At 40.0% G+C, this 24,754-nt stretch overlaps 1 protein-coding gene across 2 annotated transcripts; it reads left to right on the forward strand.

The window, feature by feature from the left end:
* The first annotated feature begins 14,381 nt into the window (after positions 1 to 14,381).
* Positions 14,382 to 22,971, forward strand: MCTS1 (MCTS1 re-initiation and release factor). Of its 2 annotated transcripts, none has more exons than XM_050776144.1 (6): positions 14,382 to 14,791; positions 15,948 to 16,100; positions 16,623 to 16,720; positions 18,809 to 18,942; positions 21,605 to 21,672; positions 22,767 to 22,971. In XM_050776144.1, the coding sequence occupies exons 1-6, from the start codon at positions 14,781 to 14,783 to the stop codon at positions 22,846 to 22,848; spliced, it is 546 nt and encodes a 181-aa protein (XP_050632101.1). In that variant the 5' UTR covers positions 14,382 to 14,780; the 3' UTR covers positions 22,849 to 22,971. The 2 variants fall into 2 exon arrangements, with proteins under 2 accessions (XP_050632101.1, XP_050632100.1); XM_050776143.1 differs by lacking the exon at positions 14,382 to 14,791 and adding an exon at positions 14,857 to 15,413.
* Positions 22,972 to 24,754: the final 1,783 nt, after the last annotated feature.

Raw genomic sequence — 24,754 nt, forward strand, 5'->3', positions numbered from 1 at the left:
ACTGTGTATATAAATGTGCCAAAAATTTCTGGAAAGATACACACACGAATGTACACACAATATACACACAAAATTATTGCCAGTCATTACCTATGGGGAAGGAAGGGAAGAGTTAAGGAGGGGAGGGAGAATGAGGTGGAGTGGGGCAGGATGGGGCAGGACACAGCAGGGGCACTTTAAATGTGGTCATTTAGAGAGCACAGTGTTGTGACTACTTGAGCTCAAATCCAGATTCTGGTATTTCATATCTGGTTAATCTTGGGCAAGTTACTTCCTTTTCCTCAGTTTCTTAATTCAAAAAAAAAAGGAGAAAATACTAATAGTATATACTTTATAAGTAATTCTGAGAATTAAATGTGTTAATACCTCAACGCACTTGCAACAGTTCCTGGTACATGGTAAGTCCTCAATAAACATTAGCTATTATGGTTGTCATTATGCTTCTGTGTTGTTTGGATGTTATATAATGTTGGAATATTCATGTACTTCCTTTGAAAAAGCCAAGAGAAAGGGGCCAGTAGAGAGTGAGAAGTTGAAAATAGAAAAGAGGTAATAATAGGTTGAGTATGGCTAGTGAGGAGACCTGTACATGAATGGGCTCTACAATGCACATGAAGGAATTACGCCTAGATTGGAAGAGGGATATCTTTCATTTTAACAGCAGAAAAGGATGGCTGTGAATACATTTCTAGTTTGGTAGTAGGAAGTTGGTTTCCATTTGGAGACTTCTATCTTATCTTTAAGAGGTGAGTTCTTTGGGGCAGCTGAGGAGTTGGAGTTTTGAGGAAAATGAAGAAAATTGAGAAGAATCAGTTGGGAAAATGAGAGAGTGAGTTGAAAACATGACAGGAATCCCCAGAAATATTGAAGGTCCACTTGATGTTGGTGACCATGAATTCAGAGTGGTACCAACCTGTTCATCTATGTGACTTTCTCTTGCAGTGCTTAACACCCCTGGGGGTTGGAGTGAGAAGAAAGGCTGTGAACCAGATGCCAGCATCTTTGATGAATGAGTACAGGACAGCAAAGAGGTGGAGTCAAATATCATGAAACTCAGAGGAAGAAGGATCAGGGGGTTTTTCCTGAGGGTGGAGGAGGAATGGTTTGAAAGGTGCAGTGTGGCTGGAAGAGGATATGTACCTTACCTCCTCCCTATGCAGTACATGCGGTGTGTTGGTATAGATCACTTTCACTGGAAAGGGCTGTAAAGGAAGCTCCGTCCTCATGGGAAACCTAGAAACGTGGATATTCAGGGATGAGTTTGTGGATGGCAGAAGAGTTTGTTAATCATGGAATAGTGTTCCAGGAAGCACAGCCGAAGCATGTAAGGAGTGAAGGTAGAAGTGGGAGGTCAGGGCCGGGCACGGTGGCTCACACCTGTAATCCCAGAACTTTGGGAGGCCGAGGCAGGCAGATCACCTGAGGTCGGGAGTTTGAGACCAGCCTGACTAACACGGAGAAACCCCGTCTCTACTAAAGTGCAAAATTAGCCGGGCATGGTGGCACATGCCTGTAAGTCCAGCTACTCGGGAGGCTGAGGCAGAAGTATTGCTTGGGAGGCAGAGGTTGCAGTGAGCCGAGATCCACCATTGCACTCCAGCCTGAGCAACAAGAGCAAAACTCCATCTCAAAAAAAAAAAAAAAAAAAAAGTGGGCGGTCCAGTTCAGGGAGAAGAAGCACAGAGCAATATGGGAATGCAGTTAGAGGACAAGAACAACAATAATAATTAAACATAACTTAATAATAACAATAATAATCTAACAGGGCTTTGCATAGATTATATCATTTAATCCTCATAAAACCTCATGAAGAGTAGACCTTAATTTTACAGATGAGCCAACAGACACAGAACTCAAGTGATTTGCCTAAGGTCACAAAGCAGGTATGTCAAACTGGATGCTTACATGTTGAATTATGACAGAGGAAAACAGGGATGTGAATGAGGTATGGTGGGTTCGGCTCATCACAAATTTGGTTAGATGGTTAGTCCTGCTATTTTCTGATAAACAGGGGGCTCTCAGGTCTCCCCAAATTTAGATGTATTTGGACCTGGAGGCAGGAGTTGCTGTTTTATTGGTGTTCCTTACATTGCTAGGTGTAGAAGGATCCAGGCAGTGGCCTGACCAGTGCATTTTCTCACCTGTGCTCTGCAGAGTGATTGGTGGTAGGGGCAGTGGTGTGGTTCTTAGGTGCGTCTTGCCCTAGTTGGATATATAAAGCCAGACTGCAGCTGCCTATAAGGTATAAGGGCTGAGAGGCAGTTTGTGGAAAATGTGAACCTACTGGAGGACTTCACAGGCTATAGATTCTGAGAGATGTGAGGCTAAGTAGGGGTCTGGCAGTGGCCCAATTTTTTTTTGCAGTGAAAGCATCTCCTTCAGTGTTCAAAGCTTTGGCCTAGCTCCTAAAGAAACCTTTGTTTACTGAAAGGTTTGGGTGCCATGCTTGGTGCTCAAGGAAGTTTATAAAAAAGAACAGGAGGCTTTATTGCAAACTTCCCTGGGGAGCATTTTAGAGCCTTGTGTCAAGATGACCCTATAAAATCCTTTCAGAATTCTAAGAAGGTAAACACAATTGTTAAATATTTAATGCTTATTACATCTACATTACTTATTTTAGTATAATGTATGATAGACTTGGGTTCTGTGTCCTGTGCTACACGTACCTCGAGGACCCTTGTAAGATAAATTTCACAGAACATTTATGTACAAGTTACAGGACAGAGAAAATGTATGTCTAAAACATAAAGGTCCTTTATAACTATTACATGACTAAATGAAGTTCATTGTTTTAATTTTTGAAGAAGTTTATTTTGAAGCATTTCTTTTTTAATGACATATGGTTAGTTGTAGCAATTATTTATTTGAACACAAGTTCTTTGTCAGGAGCAAACCCTCAGTTACAGCCTTGGAAAAACAGAATCCACTTTATCATGATACCATTTACAACACAATATCCAGAAATGCATTGCAGTGAAAAGTGGGCCCTGCTTATATGTACCTGTATAGATGGGTTATGAATGAAGGTACTTATACACACGTACAGATCTGAATAGCACATTAATACTAATGACCAAACGTGGTATTTGTCATCATTCAGATTTAGTTTCTGTGATTGTCAGAGTGTACGAAAGTAGATTAAAATATATATGTACATGTGCTAATATATCAATTCTAATGCATGTAAGATCTGTCATAACTTAGATAGCATATGTGTAATTTTTATAGAATTAAAATTTATGGGCCGGGCGTGGAGGCTCACACCTGTAATTCCAGCACTTTGGGAGGCCGAGGTGGGTGGATCACCTGAGGTCAGGAGTTCAAGACCAGCCTAGCCAACATGGTGAAACCCCATCTCTACTAAAAATACAAAAAATTAGCCAGGCGTGGTGGCAGGTGCCTGTAATTTCAACTACTCGGGAGACTGAGACAGGAGAATTGCTTGAACCTGGGAAGCAGAGGTTGCAGTGAGCTGAGATCGTGCTGTTGCACTCCAACCTGGGCGACAAGAGCAAAGCTCCTTCACAATAAATAAATAAATAAATAAATAAATAAATAAATAAATAAAATTTATTATTTCTTGGCTGGTGGCTCATGCCTGTAATCCCAGCACTCTGGGAGGCCAAGGCGGGTGGATCACTTGAGGTAGGGATTTGAGACCAGCCTGGTCAACATGGTGAAACCTTGTCTCTACTTAAAAAAAAAAAAAAAAAAAGTTAGCCAGGCTGGTGCACACCTGAAATCCCAGGTACTCGGGAGTCTGAGGCATGAGAATCTCTTTAACCCAGTAGTTGGAGGTTGTAGTGAGCTGAGATCACACCACTACACTCTAGCTTGGGTGACAGAACGAGACTGTCTCAAAAAAAAAAAAAAAAAAGTTAACTGTTACTATTATTTCTACCACTACAGATTTTCAGTGCAATACTTTTGTCATTTTTTTTTTTTTTTTTTGAGACAAGGTCTTACTCTGTTGCCCAGGCTGGAGTGCAGTAGTGTGATCCCGGCTCACTGCAATCTACCTCCTGAGCTCAAGTGATCCTCCCACATCAGCCTCCAGAGTAGCTGGGACTATAGGTACACACCACCAGGCCTGACTAATTTTTAAATTATTTTATAGGTGGGGTCCCGCTATGGTGCCCAGGCTGGTCTCAAACTCCTGGGCTCAAGCAATTTCCTCCTGCCTCAGTCTCCCGAAGTGCTGGGAATATAGGTGTGAGCCAATGTGCCTGGCTTATTGCTGTTTATAATGTATTTATTGTTAAATGGTAGGCTCCCATGGTGATTTGAGAGTTGCCAGGAAAGGAAGGCCGTTTGGCAAGAATCCTGAGAGACAAAAGCTGGGGGAGGGCAAAGCAAGATGGCAGAATAGAAAGCTCCACCGATCATACTCCGCCCCCACAAGGACACCAAGTTAACAACTACCTACACAGAAGAAACACCTTCATAAGAACCAAAAATCAGGTGAACCCTCATGTTCATATTGCCAAAAGAGGCACCGAAGAGATTAAAAAACAGCCTGGAATTGCCTACACCACCCCTCCCCATCCCCAGCAGCAATGGCCTGGTGGGAAGAGCATCTCCCGGTGCTGGGGGAGGGAGAACACAGCAATTGTGAGACATTGAACTCAGTGCTGTCCTGTTAGAGCAGAAAGGAAACCCAGATCAAATTCAGTTGATGCCTGCACATGGAGGGAGCATTTAAAGTAGCCCTAGCCAGAGGGGAATCGCCAGTCTCAGTGTTTGGAACTTGAGTTTTCACAAACCTCGCCAATGAGGACTATAGCACTCTGTGTCTCCAAGTAAACTTGAAGAACATTCTAGGCCATTAGGACTGCAACTCGTCGTGAGTCCTAGCGCTGAATTAAACCCAGAGACAGTGGACTATGGGGGCACATGCCATACTGAGACACTAGCTGCAGTGGCTAAGGGAGTGCTGGCATCACCCCTCCCCTAACCCTAGGCTGCATGGCTCATGGCTCCAAAAGAGACCCCTTCCTTCCACTTGAGGAGAGGAGAGGGAAGAGTGGGGAGGACTTGTGTTTTGCATCTAGGATAACAGCTCAGCCATGGCAGGATAGGGCACTGGTCAGAGTTGTGAGGTCCCTGTTCCAGGTTCTACCGCCCAGATGACATTTCTAGACACACCCTGGGCCAGAAGAGAACCCACTTCCTTGAAGGAAAGGATCCAGTACTGGCAGCATTCATCACCTGCTAACTGAAGATCCCTTGGGCCTTAAATAACCAGCAGCAATACCCAGGTACTGCATTAGTCTTTGAGTGAACCTCTGAGACTTCCTGGCTTTAGGTGAGACTCAGCACATTACCAGCTGTGGTGGCTATGGGACAAAATTCCTTTTGTTTGAAAAAAGCAGAGGGAAAAGTAAAGAGGACTTTGTGTTGCACCTTACATACTAACATTGCCATAGGGGGTAGAGCACCAAGTGGGCTCTTGGGACCCCCAATTCTAGGACTTGATTCTTGGATGGTATTTCTGGACCTGCCCTGGGCCAGAGGGAAGCCCACTGGCCTGAAGCATACATGAATCCCAGGCCAGGCAGCATGCATGACAAGCTGACTTAAGAGACGTTGGGGTTTAAGGGAACATCTGCAATAATCTGGCAGTACTCCTTGTGGCCTGGGGTGGCAATGGCTATGGGGTGAACCTCCTCTCCCTTTGGAAAGGGTAGAGAAGAGTGGGAAGGACTGAATGGTGTGGTTTGAGTGCTGGATCAGCTACAATACAATAGAACACCAGGTAAACATCTAAGGTTTTTGACTCTAGTCCCCGACTCCTAGATGGAACTTCTGGACCCACCTGGGACTTTGGGGACCTCACCGCCCTGAAGGGAAGGACACAGACTTGGCTGGCTTTGCCACCTGCTGATTGTGGAGCCCCAGGACCTTGAGCAAACATAGGCAGTAGCCAGGGACAGGTTGCAGCAGGCCTTGGGTGAGACCCAGCGCTGTGCTAGCTTCAGGTCTGACCCAGTGCAGTCATAGTGGTGGTGGCCACAGGGGTGCTTGTGTCACCCCACCCCAAATTTAGGTGGCTCAGAACAAAGAGAGAGACTATGTTTGGGAGAAAGTAAGGGAAGGGAACAAGATTCTCTGCCTGGAAATGCAGAGAATTCTCCCAGATCTTGTCCAAGACCATCAAGGCAGCACCCCATGAGTCTGCAAGAACCACAAAGAAAAAATTTAAGGTACCACAGAGAGGGAATTCAGAATTCTATCAGATAAATTTTAAAAAGAGACTGAAATAATTTGAAAGCGTCAAGCTGAAATTCTGGAGCTAAAAAAAATCCAACTGGCATACTAAAGAATGCATCACAGTCCTTTATTAGCAGAATTGATCAAGCAGACAAAAGAATTAGTGAGCTTGAAGACAGACTAATTGAAAATACACAGTCAGAGGAGACAAAAGAAAAAATAAAAAACAAGGAAGCATACCTACAGGATCTAGAAGATAGCCTCAAAAGGGCAAATCTAAGAGTTATTGGCCTTGAGGAGGAGGTAGAGAAAGATATAGGGGTAGAAAGTTTATTTAACGGGATGATAACAAGAGAACTTGCCAAACCTAGAGAAAGATATCAATACCCAAGTACAAGAAGGTTGTGGAACACCACACTGATTTAACCCAAAGACTACCTTAAGGCATTTAATAATCGAACTTCCAAAGGTCAAGGATAAAGAAAGGATCCTAAAAACAGCAAGATAAAAGAAACAAATAACATTGAATGAAGCTCCAATACATTTGGGAGCAGTGGAGACCTTACAGATCAGGAGAGTGGCATGACACATTTAAAGTGCTGAAGGAAAAACACTGTAACCCTAGAATAGTATATTTGATGAAAATATCCTTCAAACATGAAGGAGAAATAAAGACTTTCTCAGGCAAACAAAAGCTGAGGGATTTCATCAACACCAGACCTGTCCTACAAGAAATGCTAAAGGGAGTACTTCAATCAGGAAGAAAAGGACATTAATGAGCAATAATCACCTGAAGGTACAAAACTGACTGGTAATAGTAAGTACACAGAAAAACACAGAATATTTTGTAACTGTGGTGTGTAAACTATTCTTATACTAGGTAGAAAGACAAAATGATGAACCAATAAAAAATAACAACTACAACAACTCATCAAGACATAGTCAATACAATAAGAGGTAAATATAAACAATAAAAAGTTAAAAAGCAGTGAGGATGAAGTTAATGTGTAGAGTTTTTATTAGTTTTGTTTTGTTTTGTTTTGTTTTGTTTTGCTTGTTTGTTCCTTTGTGTGTGTAGTGTCAAGTTGTTATCAGGTTAGGATAATGGGTTATTAGTTATTATTTGCAAGACTTATGGTAACCTCAAACTGAAAAACATACAATGGATAAAAAAACATAGAGACATTAGGTCATATCACCAGAGAAAATCACATTCACTAGAGGAATACAGGAATGAAAGAAGGAAGAGTAGACCACAAAACAATCAGAGAACAAATAACAAAATGGCAGGAATAAGTCCTTACTTATCAATAATAACATTGAATGTAAATAGGCTAAATTCTCCAATCAAAAGACATAGAGCAGCTGAATGGATGAACAAACAAGACCCATTGGTCTGTTGCTACAAAAAACACACTTCATCTATAAAAACACACAGGGACTGAAAATAAAGGGAGGAAAAAGATGTTCCATGCTAATGGAAACCAAAAAAGAGCAGGATTCACCATACTTACATCAGTCAAAATAGATTTCAAGACAAAAACCAAAAGAAGAGACAAAAAAGGTCACCATGTAGTGACAAAGGGGTCAATTCAGCAAGAGGATATAACAATTTTAAATATATATGCACCCAACACTGGAGCACCCAGACATATAAATCAAATATTATTAGAGCTAAAGAAAGAGACAGGTCCCAAAACAATAATAACTGGAGACCTCAACACCCCCATTTTCAGCAATGGACAGACCTTTCAGACAGAAAATCAACAAATAATCATCAAACTTAATCTGCACTGTAGACCAAATGGATCTAATAGATATTTACAGAACATTTCATTTAAGAGCTGCAGAATACACATTCTTTTCCTCAGCACATGGATGATTCTTAAGGATAGACTATATCTTAGGTTATAAAACAAGTCTTAAAAAATTCAAAAATTGAAATAATATCAAGCATCTTCTTTGACCACAATGGAATAAGACTAGAAATTAAAAACGAGGAATTTTGGAAACTATACAAATACAGGGAAATTAAACAATATGTTCCTCAATGACCAGTGGATTAATGAAGAAGTTGAGAAGGAAATGGAAAAATGTCTTGAAACAAATGATAATGGAAACACAACCTCTCAAATCCTACGGGATACAGCAAAAGCAGTACTCAGAGGAAAGTTTATAGCTCTAAGTGCCTACATCCAAACAAGAGGAAAAACTCCAAATAAATAATCTAATGATGCATCTCAAAAAACTAGAAAAGCAAGGGCAAATCAAACCCAAAATTAGTAGAAGAAAAGAAATAGTGAAGTTCAGAGCAGAAATAAATGAAATTGAGATGAAGAAAACAATACAAAAGATCAATGAAACAAAAATATAGTTTTTGAAAAGTTAAAGTTTTATATAAAGTTAAATATAGTTTTTGAAAAGTTAAAGAAAATTGACAAACATTTAGCCTGAATAACTAAGAAAAAAAGAGAAAATAAAATAAAACCAGAAATGAAAAGGAGGTATTAAAACTGATACTACAGAAATTCAAAGGATCATTAGAGGCTACTATGAGCAACTATATGCCAATACATTGGAAAATCTAGAAGAAATGGACAAATTCCTACACACACACAGCCTACCAAGATTGAATCAGGGAGAAATCCAAAACTTGAACAGCACAAAAGCAAGTAATGAGATCAAAGCTGTAATAAAAAGTCTCCCACTAAAGAAAAGCCCAGGACCCAACGGCTTCACTGCTAAATTCTACCAAACATTTAAAGAAGAACTAATACTGATCCTACCCAAACGATTCCAAAAAATCGAGGAGGAGGGAATACTTCCAAATTCACTCTATGAGACTGGCATTACTCTGATACCAAAACCAGACAAAAATGTCAATTCAAAACGGATTAAAGACACAATAAAAGAAAACCACAGCCAGGCGCGGTGGCTCATGCCTGTAATCCCAGCACTTTGGGAGGCCTAGGCGGGCAGATCACAAGGTCAGGAGTTTGAGACCAGCCTGATCAACATGGTGAAACCCTGTCTCTACTAAAAGTACAAAAATTAGCTGGGTGTGGTGGTGCATGCCTGTAATCCCAGCTACTCAGGAGGCTGAGGCAGGAGAATTGCTTGAACCCGGTAGGCTGAAGTGGCAGTGAGCCGAGATCGCACCACTGCACTCTAGCCTGGGCAACAGAGCAAGACTCTTTCTCAAAATAAAAAAAGAGAAAAAAAAAGATTTGGCCAGGCACAGTGGCTTACGCCTGTAATCCCAGCATTTTGGGAGGCTGAGGCAGGCAGATCACCTGAGGTCAGGAGTTTGAGACCAGACTGGCCAACATAGGGAAACCCTGTCTCTACTAAAAATACAAAAATAAGCTGGGCGTGGTGACACATGCCTGTAATCCCAGCTACTCGGGAGGCTGAGGCAGGAGAATCACTAGAACCTGGGAGGCGGAGGTTGCAGTGAGCTGAGATCGCGTCACTGCACTTCAGCCTGGGCAACAGAACAAGCCTCAGTCTCAGGCTAATATCTCTGATGACCATTGATGCAAAAATCCTCAGCCGGGCGCAGTGACTCACACCTCTAATCCCAGCACTTTGGGAGGTCGAGGTGGGCGGATCACGAGGTCAGGAGATCGAGACCATCCTGGCTAACACGGTGAAACCCCATCTCTACTAAACACACAAAAAAATTAGCTGGGCATGGTGGCACACACCTGTAGTCCCAGCTACTTGGGAGGCTGAGGCAGGAGAATGGCCTGAACCTGGGAGGCAGAGCTTGCAGTAAGCCGAGATCACCCCACTGCACTCCAGCCGGGGTGACAGAGCGAGACTGTCTCAAAGAAAAAAAAAAAATCCTCAACAAAATACTAGCAAACTAAATTCAACAATACATTAGAAAGATCATTCATCATGACCAACTGGGATTTATCCCTGGGATTCAAGGATGGCTCAACATACATAAACCAATCAATGTGATACAGCCTGTCAACAGAGTGAAGGATAAAATCCTTCAGTTTCAGTTTGAAATAAAAACCTTTCATTTCAGTTGATGCTGAGAAAGCATTTGATGAAATTCAACATTTCCTCATGATAGAAACCCTCAATATCCAGGGATAGAAAAAACATACCCTTGACATAATAAAAGTCATATACAATAGACCTGCATCTAGTATTATACTGAAAGGGGAAAAACTTAAAGCCTTTCCTGTAAGATCCGGAACATGACAGGGATGTCCACTGTCATCACTGTTATTCTGAAAGTCCTAACGAGAGCAGTCAGACAAGAGAGACATACAAAGGGTATCCAATTTGGAAAAGAAGACGTCAAATTATCCTTGTTTGCCGATGATATGATCTTATATTTAGAGTAAACTAGACTCCATGAGAAAACTATTAGAACTGATAAATTAATTAGAATTGTAGGATACACAATCAAAATACAAAAATTAGTAGCATTTCTATATGCCAACAGTGAACAATCTGAAAAAGAAATTTAAAAAATAATCTTATTTACAATAGCCACATGTAAAATTACATACCTAGGAATTAACTGAACTATAAGAAGTGAAAGGTCTCTATAATGAAAAGTAAAATACACTGGCCGGGCGCGGTGGCTCACGCCTATAATCTGAGCACACTGGGAGACAGAGGTGGGCAGATCACGAGGTCAGGAGTTTGAGACCAGCCTGGCCAACATGGTGAAACACCATCTCTATTAAAAATACAAAAAAAAATTAGCTGGGCGTGGTGGCACACGCCTGTAATCCTAGCTACTCAGGAGGCTGAGGCAGGAGAATTGCTTGAACCCGGGAAGTGGAGGGTGTAGTGAGCTTAGATAGCGCCACTGCACTCCAGCCTGGGCGACAGAGTGAGACTCTCTCTTGACATATAAAAATGTCAATTCAAAATGGATTAAAGACTTAAATCTAAGACCTCAAACCATGAAACTACTTCAAGAAAACATTGGGGAAAATCTCCACAACATTGGTCTGGGCAATGACTTCTTGAGCAATACCCAACAAGTACAGACAACCAAAGCAAACATGGGCAAACTGGATTGCATAAAGTTAAAGAGCTTTTGCACAGCAAAGGATACAATCACCAAAGTTGCAAACTACCCCTCTGACCAGGGATTAATAACCAGAATATAGAAGGAGCTCAAACAACTCTATAGGAAAAAAATCTAATAATACAATCAAGAAATTGGCAAGCTATTTGAATAGACATTTCTCAAAAGATGACACACAAATGGCAAACAGGCAAAAGAAAAGTTGCTCAGCATCATTGGTCATCAGAGAAATGCAAATCAAAACTATGAGATATCATCTCACCCCACTTAAAATGGCTTATATTCAAAGACAGGCAATAACAAATGCTGGTGAGATGTGGACAGAAGGGAACACTTGTACACTGTTGGCAAGAATGTAAATTAGTACAACCACTATGGAGCACAGTTTGGAGGTTCCTCAGAAAACTAAACATTGAGCTACCATATGATCCAGCAATCCTACTGCTGGGTATCCACCCAAAAAGAAAGGAAATGAGTATATCAGAGAAATAGCTGCACTCCTATGTTTCTTGCAGCAGTGTTTACAACAGCTAAGATTTGGAAGTAACCTAAGTGTCCATCAACAGATGTTTGGATAAAGAAAATGTGGTACAGATACACAATGGAGTACTATTCAGCCATAAAAAATTGAGATCCTGTCATTTGCAATAACATGGATGGAACTGGAGATCACCATGTTAAGTGAAATAACTCAGGCCCTGAAACACTAACATCACATGTTCTCACTTATTTGTGGAATCTAAAAATCAAATCAATTGAACTCATGGACACAGAGAATAGAAGGATGGTTACCCGATGCTGGGAAGGGTAATGGGGGGTTCGGTAGTGGAGGTGGGGTTGGCTAATAGGTATAAAAAATAGAAAGAATGACTAAGATCTTCTATTTGATAGCAAAATAGGGTGACCTACATGGTTTGGATTTCCCAAATCTCATCTTGAATTGTAATCCACATAATCCCCACGTGTCTAGGGAGAGACCTAGTAGGAGGTGGTTGGATCATGGGGGTGGTTTTCTGCATGCTGTTCTTGTGATAGTGAGTGAGTGCTCATGAGATCTAATCATTTTATAAAAAGGGGTTCTTCCCCCTTTGCTCCACACACTTCTTTCTCCTGCCATCTTGTGAAGAAGGATGTGTTTGCTTCCCCTTCTGCCATGATTGTAAATTTTCTGAGCCCTCTCTAGCCATGCAGAACTGTGAGTCAATTAAACCTCTTTCCTTTATAAATTATGCAGTCTTGGGTATTCTAGCAGTGTGAGAATGAACTAGTACTGTGACTATAGTCAATAATAACCTAATTCTATATTTTAAAATAAGTTAAAGAGCATAACTGAATTGTTTGTAACTCAAAGGATAAATACTTGAGGGGATGGACACCCCATTCTCTATGATGTGCTTATTTCACATTGCATGCCTGTACATCTCATGTACCCCATAAATTTATACACCTACTATGTACCCATAAAGATTAAAAAATAAAACAGAATCCTGCCAGTGTGGCACTAACCACAGCTTGGGGTCTGGACATCAGTTTCACATGTTCATAATGTCAGTATTCTAAATGTTGCAGAGTTGATGGATGCTGGGAATGTGGATTCTCACTAAGGATGTTCACAAGAGAGTGTTGTATAAACCAGAATGCTAATTTATTAATTTACAAATGCAAACATAATTGTTCATGCAGATTTGATTGGAACACAGCTAATTCTTTCCCTGTGGGCAGATCTTCATGGGAAGCCAAATTATAATCAGAATATTGTTTGTACCATAGAATCAAGACAAAGTGAGTTAGTTGGATCATTTAAATGCATAGTACTGTTTGTGTTATAATTGCTTTAATGGCCTGTCTCCTCAATATGGACTAGAGTATTTACTCCCTGGGAAGACTGGTGTATTTGTTTTGGATGTCAGTGCCTACCCATCCCACCTCCCGAGTAGGGCCTTTTCAGGTTTTTAAATTTTTCCATTATTTCTTGGCTGATCAAAACCCTTGATTAGGCTAGGCACAGTGGCTCATGGCTGTAATCCCAACACTTTGGGAGGCTGAGTTCAGGGAATTGCTTGAGGCCAGGAGTTCAAGATCAGTCTGGGCAACTTAGTGAGACCCTGCCTGTCTCTACAAAAAATTAAAATTGGCCAGGTGTGGTGGTGCATGCCTGTAGTACCAACTACTCGGGAGGCTGAAGTGGGAGGGTCACTTGAGCCTGGGAAGTTGCAGCTCCAATGAACCATGATCATGCCACGGCACTCCAGCCTAGGTGACAGAGTGAGATGCTGTCTCTAAAACAAAAAAACAAAGTGAAACTCTTGATTGGCATAATTTTGTTTCTCCATCAGCTTTCTTTTTTAAAAAAATACTGAAGTAAAACATGTATCTTTAGCTATTGTCTCTTAAATCAGATTACCTTCTGTAATAATTCTATGGGAATTATTCTACTGGAGCACAGTCATTCAAGCCTGTAACCCCAGCACTTTGGGATGCCAAGGCGGGAAGACTGCTTGAGCCCAGGAGTTTGCAACCAGCCTGGGCAACACAGACCCCATCTCTACAAAAAAATAAAAATAAAAATAAAAATAAGAAAATTAACCGGGCCTGGTGGTGTGTGCCTGTAGTCCCTGCTACTTGGGAGGCTGAAGTGGGAGGATCCCTTGAGCCAAGGCGGTAGAGGCTGCAGTGAGCCATTATAGCACCACCACATTCAAGCCTGGGCAACAGAGTGAGGACCTGTCTCAATAAAAACCGGCAAAAAACTATGGGTGCATCGTTCGGTTGCCAGTGAATAAGGTTATGAGATAAAAAACCAGGATGCTCAATGAAATTCAGCTAACCAAGGGCTGTATATTTTTAGTGCAAGTATATCCAAAATATTAATGAGGTGTACTTACACTAAAACAAATATTCATTGTTTACCTGAAATTCACATTTAAATAGGCATCCTGTATTTTCATTTGCTAAACCTGGCAATCCTACCAGCACTTTCACATGAAGCCATGAGGGTTGCCTGGATTCATACTGGTAGGTAAGCACCAATCCATTCGGTTGCCTCAGACAGGACAAAAGCCATTTCCCCTAAAAAAATCGTTTGGTTTGACGGTAGGTAGCAACGAAGCACGGAAGAATCTTGACCCTTTGAGGAACCCGTAACTGACGCAAGTGCCATAAATGCTACTTTGATTGATTCCCCGCCCCCTCCATTCTTCTTTTCCTGCAATTGCTCTATCACTTCTTCCCTGTCAAGTCCCGCCCTTGCAGCTACCTCCAACTGCAGAGGAACCGGTTGCCTAAAAGGAGCCGGCAAAAGCGCCTACGTGGAGTCCAGAGGAGCGGAAGTAGTCAGATTTGACTGAGAGCCGTAAAGCGCGGCTGGCTCTCGTTTTCCGGATAACGACTACAGCTCCGACTGTCAGTGCCGGCCTTCCTCGTGTGAGGGGATCTGCCGGACCCTTGCAAATTCAATTTCTTTCCCATTCCGGGCCCTTCCCTATCGTCGCCCCCTTCACCTTGGATCATGTTCAAGAAGTAAGGACATGCTGTGGCCTCCATCGGCTGCTCACAAAGGCGGTGGGGTGGGGGTGGGGAAGAGGGCGAGAGCTAAGATCCTCTTTCTCTCTCCCCCGCCCCTGCCATCCTGACTCCCTAAGGTTTTCTATAGTACTATGCTCTCACTCCCACCTTGAACACTTCTTTAAGCTTTCCATCCGTAGTCCTCAATCGGGTTTCAGTCCCTCCACGCCCATTGTTTTTTCTCCTTACCCCTCTTTCTCTTTTGCCCCCTCCCCCAATTCTGTCTCCATTCCTAGGGTTCTACCAATCACATCCGTGCACTGTGATTTAGGGGCATATCCTCTGTAGCTGAGAGGGGAGCCCTGCGCTCACTGCCATATATTTATTAGTTATGAACTGAATAAAGGAAGGCTTGACTTCCTGGGTCATGGGAGTGAAGGAGTCTGGGTGACAGGAAGCAAGCGGCCTGTCATGCCTATTGCCTAGTTGCCAGATTAACCTTGCCTTGAAAATAACGTGATTGCCCCATAGGCTATTCAGTATAAGGAAGACAAAAATTCCTTGGGAACCTACTAGTGGGTTTGCCTTCCAGATTTGGTAGACGCAAAAAGCAAAGGGGGAGCATGGGCAAAGGAAGGTGGGTTTTGTGCATGAAATTTTGAGCAAAAATGAAATAGGGATCTTAGAAATCATTATTGTCATCACTTAAAAAAAATCTCAGCAGATTACATAGCCTAGCAGGGACCAATTTTCTATGTTATACTTGGGTTGGTCTTTTGTATCTCAACAATTGAGGGTTTTGTTTTTTGATCACAGGTTTCCTTATTGGTGGGAACCTGTGTTTCTTCCTGGGTAGAATTGAATAAGATTTTCCAGGAAAGGCATCTGTGTAGCTAATTACAGATTATGGTGCAAAGTATGTCTCATATTCCTTCCCCCAACCCCAGCTAATTGCTGTATACTTGACAGTTTATTTCAATATTGTATTAAGACATTGGTTTTGTGCTGGACAGAGTAAAAGGGAAGTGGTATTTAAAAAAAAATTATTTCATAATTATTTTAAGTATCTACTTGGTTGGGAATAAATGACTAATTAGAACAATACCTTTAGGTATTCTGATACCTCTACTTAGAAATGCCTGTTTCTTTTCTTGCAAAAATTACTTGGCAGATTTGATGAAAAAGAAAATGTGTCCAACTGCATCCAGTTGAAAACTTCTGTTATTAAGGGTATTAAGAATCAATTGATAGAGCAATTTCCAGGTATTGAACCATGGCTTAATCAAATCATGCCTAAGAAAGATCCTGTCAAAATAGTCCGATGGTAAGTCTTTGTTTTTGTCTGTGTAAAGCTTGGTGTAGCTGAATATTTAATGATTAGATTGCACTCATACTAAATGGAATTATTTTCAGATTAACTATTGATAGATTAATAATGGGGTAGACACAGAATAACTCTAAAACTCCAATATTTGCATTTTCAAAGATTATCTATGTCCCTGAAAAAATGTGGCTTTGTGTATTGATTGTTTTAGTAAAGAGTTAAATGTTTTAGTTCAGAGTTGGATTTAATTTATTTCAGTTTGTTCTTTAGAGAATTGTTTTATTGAATCTAACAATAGAATTAATAAAATGTGAAATAAAATTGGTTGTAGCAGGTAATATTTTTCTTTTTTTCTCTACTGGACTTGTATGATAGGAAAAACAATGTAAACAATATTTTTCTGGCCAGGATTTTTACTGACTTTTTAAAAAAGTTTACTTTATCACTGTATATGCGTGTTTTATGTTGTGAATTTTTGAAAGAAAATATTTAACTTGGTACTTTCTGACATTTGTCTTACAGCCATGAACATATAGAAATTCTTACAGTAAATGGAGAATTACTCTTTTTTAGACAAAGAGAAGGGCCTTTTTATCCAACCCTAAGATTACTTCACAAATGTAAGGTTTTTTATTTTTATTTTTTGAAATTTTACTCTTATTGCAATATTCAAATGTAAAGTCTTGTAAGAAATATGCATTTAATCAGATGAGATACTGCTGGGGGAGAAAAACAAATATGCATTTGGGGATACTGAAAGACACAAAAAGTTTAAAGTGACTTCTGATAATTAACTCATTATTTATTAGTACTAGGTAATAATGAATGAAAAACTAAAAAGAATGCCCATCTTGTGGTAAATCTGAAAAATGCAAATTCTCTCATGCATTCCAGAAAGCCCAAGAAAGATCATTTATTCATTCATTCAACAAATATTTATTGCCAGGCACGGTGGCTCATGCCTGTAATCCCAGCACTTTGGGAGGCCAAGGCAGGCGGATCACCTGAGGTCAGGAGTTCGAGACCAGCCTGGCCAACATGGTGAAACCCGTCTCTACTAAAAATACAAAAATTAGCCGGGCTTGGTGGCAGGTACCTGTAATCCCAGCCACTCGAGAGGCTGAGGCAGGAAAATCGCTTGTAGGAGGCGGAGGTTGCAGTGAGCCGAGATAACGCCATTGCACTCTAGCCTGGGGGACAAGAGCGAGACTTCGTCTCAAAAAAAAGGCAAAAAACCAAACAAACACAAATCTTTATTGAACTTACTATGTGCTAGGCACTCAGCTAGGTGCTGAGAATACAATGGGAAGCAAAGACATTGTCTCTGTCCTTAAGAAACTAATAGTCTAGTTTGGAGAATAAACAGCAATTAGATAATTACACAAATATGTATTTACAAACTGTGATAAGCATTGTGAGCATTTTCATTTTTTATATTTGTATCTATTAGCCTAATAGAGAAAAGTCAATAGATGAGAAAGCATTGACTAAATGTTCTTCCATCCAGTTATTTCCTGTGATGTGTGTAAATGCGTATTTTTTTTTAAATTGGGCTCTCTGTTACATAGTTTTTAAAAATTGATATATAATAGCTGTACATTGTCTGCTGTTGTGGTGCCTGTATCCCCCCCACCTATATATATTTATAATAGTTGTACATATTTTAGGGGTACATGTGATATTTGATACCTTTATAGAGTGTGTAATGATCAAATTAGGGTATCTATCACTTCAAACGTTTATCTTTGTGTTGAGAAGACTACAATTCTTCTAGCTATTTTGAAATATACAGTAAATCATTATTAAATATAATTTCCTTACTGTACTCTCGAATACTAGAACTTATCGACCTGTATTTTTGTACCCCTTAACCAACTTCTCGTCATCCCCTTGTAGTTTTTTTTTTTTTTTTTAAATTAACAGGCTTTTATTTTTTAGAGCAGTTTTAGGTTTACAGAAAAAGTAAGGAGAAAGAACAGAGTTCCCTCTCCCCAGTTCAGATTCCCCTATGAATAACATCTTGTGTTGGAATGATACATTTGTAACAATTGATGAACCAGTATTGATACATTATTATTAACGCAAGTCCTTAGTTTATATTAGGGTTTACTCTTTGTATTCTACACTTTTATGGGCTTTCCCAAATACGTAATGTCAAGTATCTACTGTTAAGTATCATACAGAATAGTTTTACTGCCCTAACATTCTTTGTGCTCCACCTATTCATCCTTCCTCCCCCTACTTCCCCAACCCCAGGTAACCACTGATCTTTTTAATAGTTTTTTTACTTTGCATTTTTCACTTAACATTATATCACGAAAATTTCCCACAGCATATTAAATAGTCTCCAAAAACCATAGTTTTTGGAGGAAGGGGTAGTATAAGTTTTGAAACTATGGTTTTTGGAGAATACTTGGGAGGCTGAGGTGGGAAGATTGCATGAGCTCAAGAGTTCAAGGTTATTGTGATATATGATTGCTCCAATGCATTCCAGCTTGGATGGCAGAGCAAGACCCTGCCTCAAAACAAACAAACAAACAAACAAACAAAAAAGATTACCAATTTGGTAAACAAATGATAGTGTTTCAGAGTTTTCTTTTGTATCTGTTAGATTACTATAATTTGGGGATATATTTGTTCAGATCCTTTGCCTTTTTCTGTTGAGTCATTAGTGTTATTATTAATATATTGTATTTCTTTTCTTATAGATCCTTTTATCCTGCCACACCAGCAGGTTGATAAAGGAGCCATCAAATTTGTACTCAGTGGAGCAAATATCATGTGTCCAGGCTTAACTTCTCCTGGAGCTAAGCTTTACCCTGCTGCAGTAGATACCATTGTTGTATCCTTCCCAGGCTAAAACTGCTGAAAAATGTATTCATTGTGCTCTTATCATTACTGCGAAAGGTGTATCATTCAAGAGAACATTAGATGTACTTTTTGAAGGTTACTGTTACTCTTATCTCATGCCTTTCTGGTTACATTTGAAGTTGTGTAGAGTAATTTTATTTGTTGCTACTAAATTATCTCATCTTAGGTCGTTTCTTAGAAGTTAAATGAGAATAAGTTACAAAAGAGTCTCAGCTGCATTTCAGCCCAGTCAGGGCCTACTGTTATCAGACTTAGGACACAATAGGGAATTCTTGATTACTAGGGGAAAGGATATAGATGATATAATTGGATCAGCTTTTTGGATATCAACTTGCCACTGTAATGTTCATTTTGACTTACTGACATACATTGGAGTAAAACCTCTCAAAAGGGAAAAGAATTTAGTCACCAGGTATAGGTATCTCTTTCCAAGCAAAAATTTTGTGTTGGAAGTGAATAGTGGGAAATATTGGCAACCTCCAACTTTTATTTTGAAAATTAATTATTTGAAAAGTTGGGTTTGGGGGCCTCAGAGCACGTTTTCTCAAAGAGAAATGTCAGAGTCCCAGATAGTCCTTAAAGATCGATTCAACTTATGACATACCTGAGTAATTCTGCATTATTTCCATTTCTGCCATGCTGTTTCAGCTATTTTCTGGATTAAATAGATTTTTGTGACTATTCTGGACAAGAGAACATCTTCTTTATCATAGCCAAAGTAGCCATTTGCCTCAGGTATAGAAAAGGAATGGTACTTGGTGGGAATAGGGAAATTACTTTTAGAGTGTGTTTATCTTATTTTATTTTTTAAGACGGAGTCTCTGTCGCTCAAGCTGGAGTGGAGTGGCGCGATCTTGTCTCACTGCAACCTCTGCCTCCTGGGTTCAAGCAATTCTCCTGCCATAGCCTCTCGAGTAGCTGGGATTACAGGCACCCACTATCATGGCCAGCTCATTTTTGTATTTTTAGTAGAGACAGGGTTTCACCATGTTGGTCAGGCTGGTCTCAAACTCCTGAGGTCAGGTGATTCACCCGCCTTGGCCTCCCAAAGTGCTGGGATTACAGGTGTGAGCCACCACGCCTGGGCAGGGGTGTGTTTAAGAATAAGAATAAGAAAAAAAAAAAAAAGATATTCTCTGTTGGGGCAGATACAGCGAAGGGGTAGTATAAGTTGTATGTTTATATTCTAGGAACAGTTTATGTTGACATGCTTTTTGCATAATAGATGCTCACATATTTGGAACACTGAATGAATTGAAAACCAAGGGAGAAAAGTGAGGACGGGTTTTTTTTTTGTTGTTGTTGTTTGTTTGTAATATTTATGATTCCTCTAAGTGTTGGTAAGTTTTTAGTTCTGGAGTTAACCTTAAATGGAAAATTTTCTTAGTACCTAGTCTTTACTTTTAAAAATAATTTTTATTTTGAAACAATTATAGATTTAGAGAAAGTTGTAAAAAAAAAAAAATGGTACAGAGAGGTCTTGTGTACCCTGAATCTTGACTTTTAAAAATATGTACTGCAGTGTTTAACATTCCAGAAACTTCAAATGTTAATCAAGACCACTCTGGTTTTTCTAGAAAGGTTGAAACTGTTATATCGGGCTCTTAAAGGTAGACTGGGAATTTAACTATTATTTTAAAACATCCTTTACATAAAACCACCATTCAGGCTGGGTGTGGTGGCTCACGCCTGTAATCCCAGCACTTTGGGAGGCCGAGGCGGGCGGATCACGTGAGGTCAGGAGTTTGAGACAAGCCTGGCCAACATGGCAAAACCATGTCTCTACTAAAAATACAAAAATTAGCCGGGTGGGGTGGTGTGCACCTGTAATCCCAGCTACTAAGGAGGCTGAGGCAGGAGAATTGCTTGAACTCAGGAGGTGGAGGTTGCAGTGAGCCGAGATCATGCCACTGCACTCTAGCCAGGGTGACAGAGCAAGACTTCGTCTCAAAAACCCAAACAAACAGCTGGCCATGGTGGCTCACACCTGTAATGCCACCATTTCGGGAGGCCAAGGCAGGCGGATCATGAGGTCAGGAGTTCAAGACCAGCCTGGCCAACATAGTGAAATCCCGTCTCTACTAAAAATACAAAAATTAGCCGGGTGTGGTGTAGTCCTAGCTACTCGGGAGGCTGAGGCAGGAGATTTGCTTGAACCTGGGAGGCAGAGGTTGCAGTGAGCCAAGACTGCGCCATTGCACTCCAGCCTGGGCAACAGAGTGAGACTCCGTTTCAAAAACAAACAAAAACCCCCAGCATTCAGTGATCAGAATAATTAATCAGAACAATTAATATTTATTAATTTCATGGCTTTTAGTATTTATGTGCAAGAAATTTTACTCCTTTTTTTTGTGTGACTTACTCTGGTTTTGTGGGCATGGGTTATAGTATTAACATTTGACTTGAAAGAAAAGGGGTTATTAGATTTATTCATTTAGCATTTACTGAGTACAGTATACCCACAGACTCTGCTAGGTCTCTGCTCTCAAGGAGTTAACGGTCTAGGGGAAGACACAAGAGGTGTTCCAAGTGGCTTAACTAGCTAGTAACGTGATCATTATTTGACACCCTTCCCTTGATGGGGAGGCCCCAAGGCATTTTGATAAACAGTTTTCTTAGCTGTGTTCTTTCAGGCTATCATGGCAGAAGGAAAACAGCATGCTCTATGTGTTGGAGTCATGAAGATGTCTGCAGAAGACATGTAAGTCTTACTTTAGGCCCCCTTAACTTTTGATATATGGGTAACCAACCCAGGAAGCATCAGAATTATAGGTGAAATTTGCTGTCATGTATACCACATTACACAAATATCCAAGCACAGAAGCTTCATTTCTGATATTTCCTAACACTTAGGAAGCCAGTGAAACCTATTTTGTCTTCAGGATTGTAGTCTTTCTTAAGCACTGAAAAGAACCCATGTACCAACACAGCTGTTTTATGTGTGTGTGGTACTTTAGGAATCTTATTTAATATAATTTAAACTGGGGGAGGAGGGAAGATGTTTCCCTGCTGTCTTCATTTTATTTTTATTTTTACTTTTTTAAATTTTTTTGAGATGGAGTCTCACTCTGTTGCCCAGGCTGGAGTGTAGTGGCGCGATCTCGGCTCACTGCAACCTCTGCCTCCTGGGTTCAAGCGATTCTCGTGCCTCAGCCTTCCAAGTAGTTGGGATTACAGGTGTGCGCCATCATGCTGAGCTAATTTTTTGTATTTTTAGTAGAGACGGGGTTTCACCATGTTGGCCAGGTCAGTCTCAAACTCCTGACCTCAAGTGATCCACCCACCTTGGCCTCCCAAAGTGCTGGGATTACAGGTGTGAGCCACTGTGCCTGGTCATTACTGCTAGTTTTAAAAACTGATATATCTCACCACCACACAGTATTTATCTTATATTCTGACCTGGTAGTACAAGAAATGTAGAATATTTAGAGAACTAGTAAAGATATATTACTAAAACTTAGGCAGTATATTTAAAAACTTTAGAACCCATTTGATGACCAAATTAGTGGTATTAATTTTGTTTCAGGGTTAATGTAGCACTTTGATATTCCCCTAGTCTTGTGACATTGTTACTCTGGTTCTGTAGACCCACTAGTTAGATCACTAAAATCACTTTTAATATAAGCTGCCACAGAGTAATGTAGTTTAATATAAACAACAATGTAATTGTGATGGCAATAAGTTATTTCCTTGTGGCTTAATAATTAAAAAATAACAATATACTTTGAATTATATTTATCACAAGACTATAAAAATGCATAAAAGTATGTTTATGTGTTTTTTTCCCTTCTACAGTGAGAAAGTCAACAAAGGAATTGGCATTGAAAATATCCATTATTTAAATGATGGGCTGTGGCATATGAAGACATATAAATGAGCCTCAGAAGGAATGCACTTGGGCTAAATATGGATATTGTGCTGTATCTGTGTTTGTGTCTGTGTGTGACAGCATGAAGATAATGCCTGTGGTTATGCTGAATAAATTCACCAGATGCTAAAATTCTGTTAGCTTCAGAAATTATTTTAAGTTTTCTTAAACTCAAGTTAAAATTGGGTAGCAAACTTGGACATTAAAAGGTATCTGGTAAGTAACCAAACTCAGACAACTTAACGTCCTTTCTTAGGCTAATGATATAAGAGTGAAGAGCAGGACTTGGTCAATGGATTGCCACTTTATGGTAGACCTCTAGAGAAACTGTCTAGTTAAATGGGGCTAGAAACTAGACTACGAATTTTATTCTATTACTCCAGGCGACCCAGCAGTGCTCCTTCTCTTGTGTGTGTGTGTGTGTGTGTGTGTTTTGTTTGTTGATTGTTTTTTTTTAAACTTTTCAATGGAAAATTCTAAACATATTCAGAAGTCTGGAGAATAGTATAATGGACCTTTCCATATCCATCACCCAGTTTCAGTTTATGGTCAGTCTTATTTCATCTATTCCTCAATTATTTCTCCCCCCCACCAATTATTTTGAAGCAAATCCCAGACATCCTATCATTTCATCCATAACTACTTTATTCTTTTTTTTTTTTTTTTTTTTTTGAAACAGGGTCTTGCTGTGTTGCCCAGGCTGGAGTACAGTGGTGTGATCTTGGTTCACTGTAACCTCTACCTCCTGGGTTCAAGCGATTCTTGTGCCTCAGCCTCCTGAGTAGCTGGGATTACAGGCATGTGCCACCATACCCAGCTAATTTTTGTATTTTTGGTAGAGATGGGGTTTCGCTATATTGGCCAGACTGGTCTTGAACTCCTGGCCTCAAGTGATCCACCTCCCTTCAGCCTCCCAAAGTGCTGGGATTATAGGCATGAGTCACTATGCCTGGCGTCATAACTACTTCAGTATGTATCTTTAAAAATTAGAAAAACCCCATAATACCATTATCACACCTAAAAGTTGAACTGTTTCTTAATATGATCAAATATCTAGACTGTTAATTCTCTTGTCTCTTAACTGTTGGTTTGCTTGAAATGGGTACCACACAAGGTTCATACATTGCATTTGGTTGTTATTTATTGAAGTCTATTTAATTTATAAGTTTTCTTTTCTTTTCCCCCTTAAATTATTTAAGAAATCTAGTTGTTTTGTCTTTAAAGTTTCCACACATATTCTGGATTTTGTTGATTGTATCAGCGTGAAGTCATTAACTTGTTTGTATGCCTCCTGTGTATCCTGTAAACAAGTAAGATTGATCAGATTCAGGTTCAGTTTTTTTAGTGCCTTCTTTTGAGTAAAGTCATACCAAACAGATGCCCAGAACATCTGGATTTGGGTCCTCACTAGATTCTTCAAATAATGTATATCTTCTATAAGTGGAATATGAGGGACATGGACCTGCTTTAGTAAGAACAGTAATCTGTTTGGGGAGTTAAAAGAGCAGTTGTGGATTTTTTTTTGATAAAGACCATTTTTTTTCCTGATAACCTTGCTGTTATTCTAGTGTCTTAGCCATCTTCATTTGGTTGTTTACCAATATATGACATGTGATTTTATTTTTCAGATGGATACAGACATATACAAGATTGTGGTGACCTGTGTTACAGTTAGAAGTTGGTGAGAAAGGTGAGGGTGGATAGCAAAAAGAGAGAGATCATTTGGCTGGCTGTTCCAGCTGGATCTCCCAGGATGTAACATAGGTGGACATAGATCCAGGGTCTGACCCTCAGCTTGAGAAACCATTTCCCACTGATGAAACTTGTAAGACTTGGAGATTCCTCAGTTAGAATATAAATGTATTAATTCATAGTGATAGGTCTGCCTATGGTAAGCAATTAGGAAACAGGAAGT

The sequence above is a fragment of the Macaca thibetana genome, chromosome X (genome assembly GCF_024542745.1).
Source record: "Macaca thibetana thibetana isolate TM-01 chromosome X, ASM2454274v1, whole genome shotgun sequence".
NCBI lineage: Eukaryota > Metazoa > Chordata > Mammalia > Primates > Cercopithecidae > Macaca > Macaca thibetana.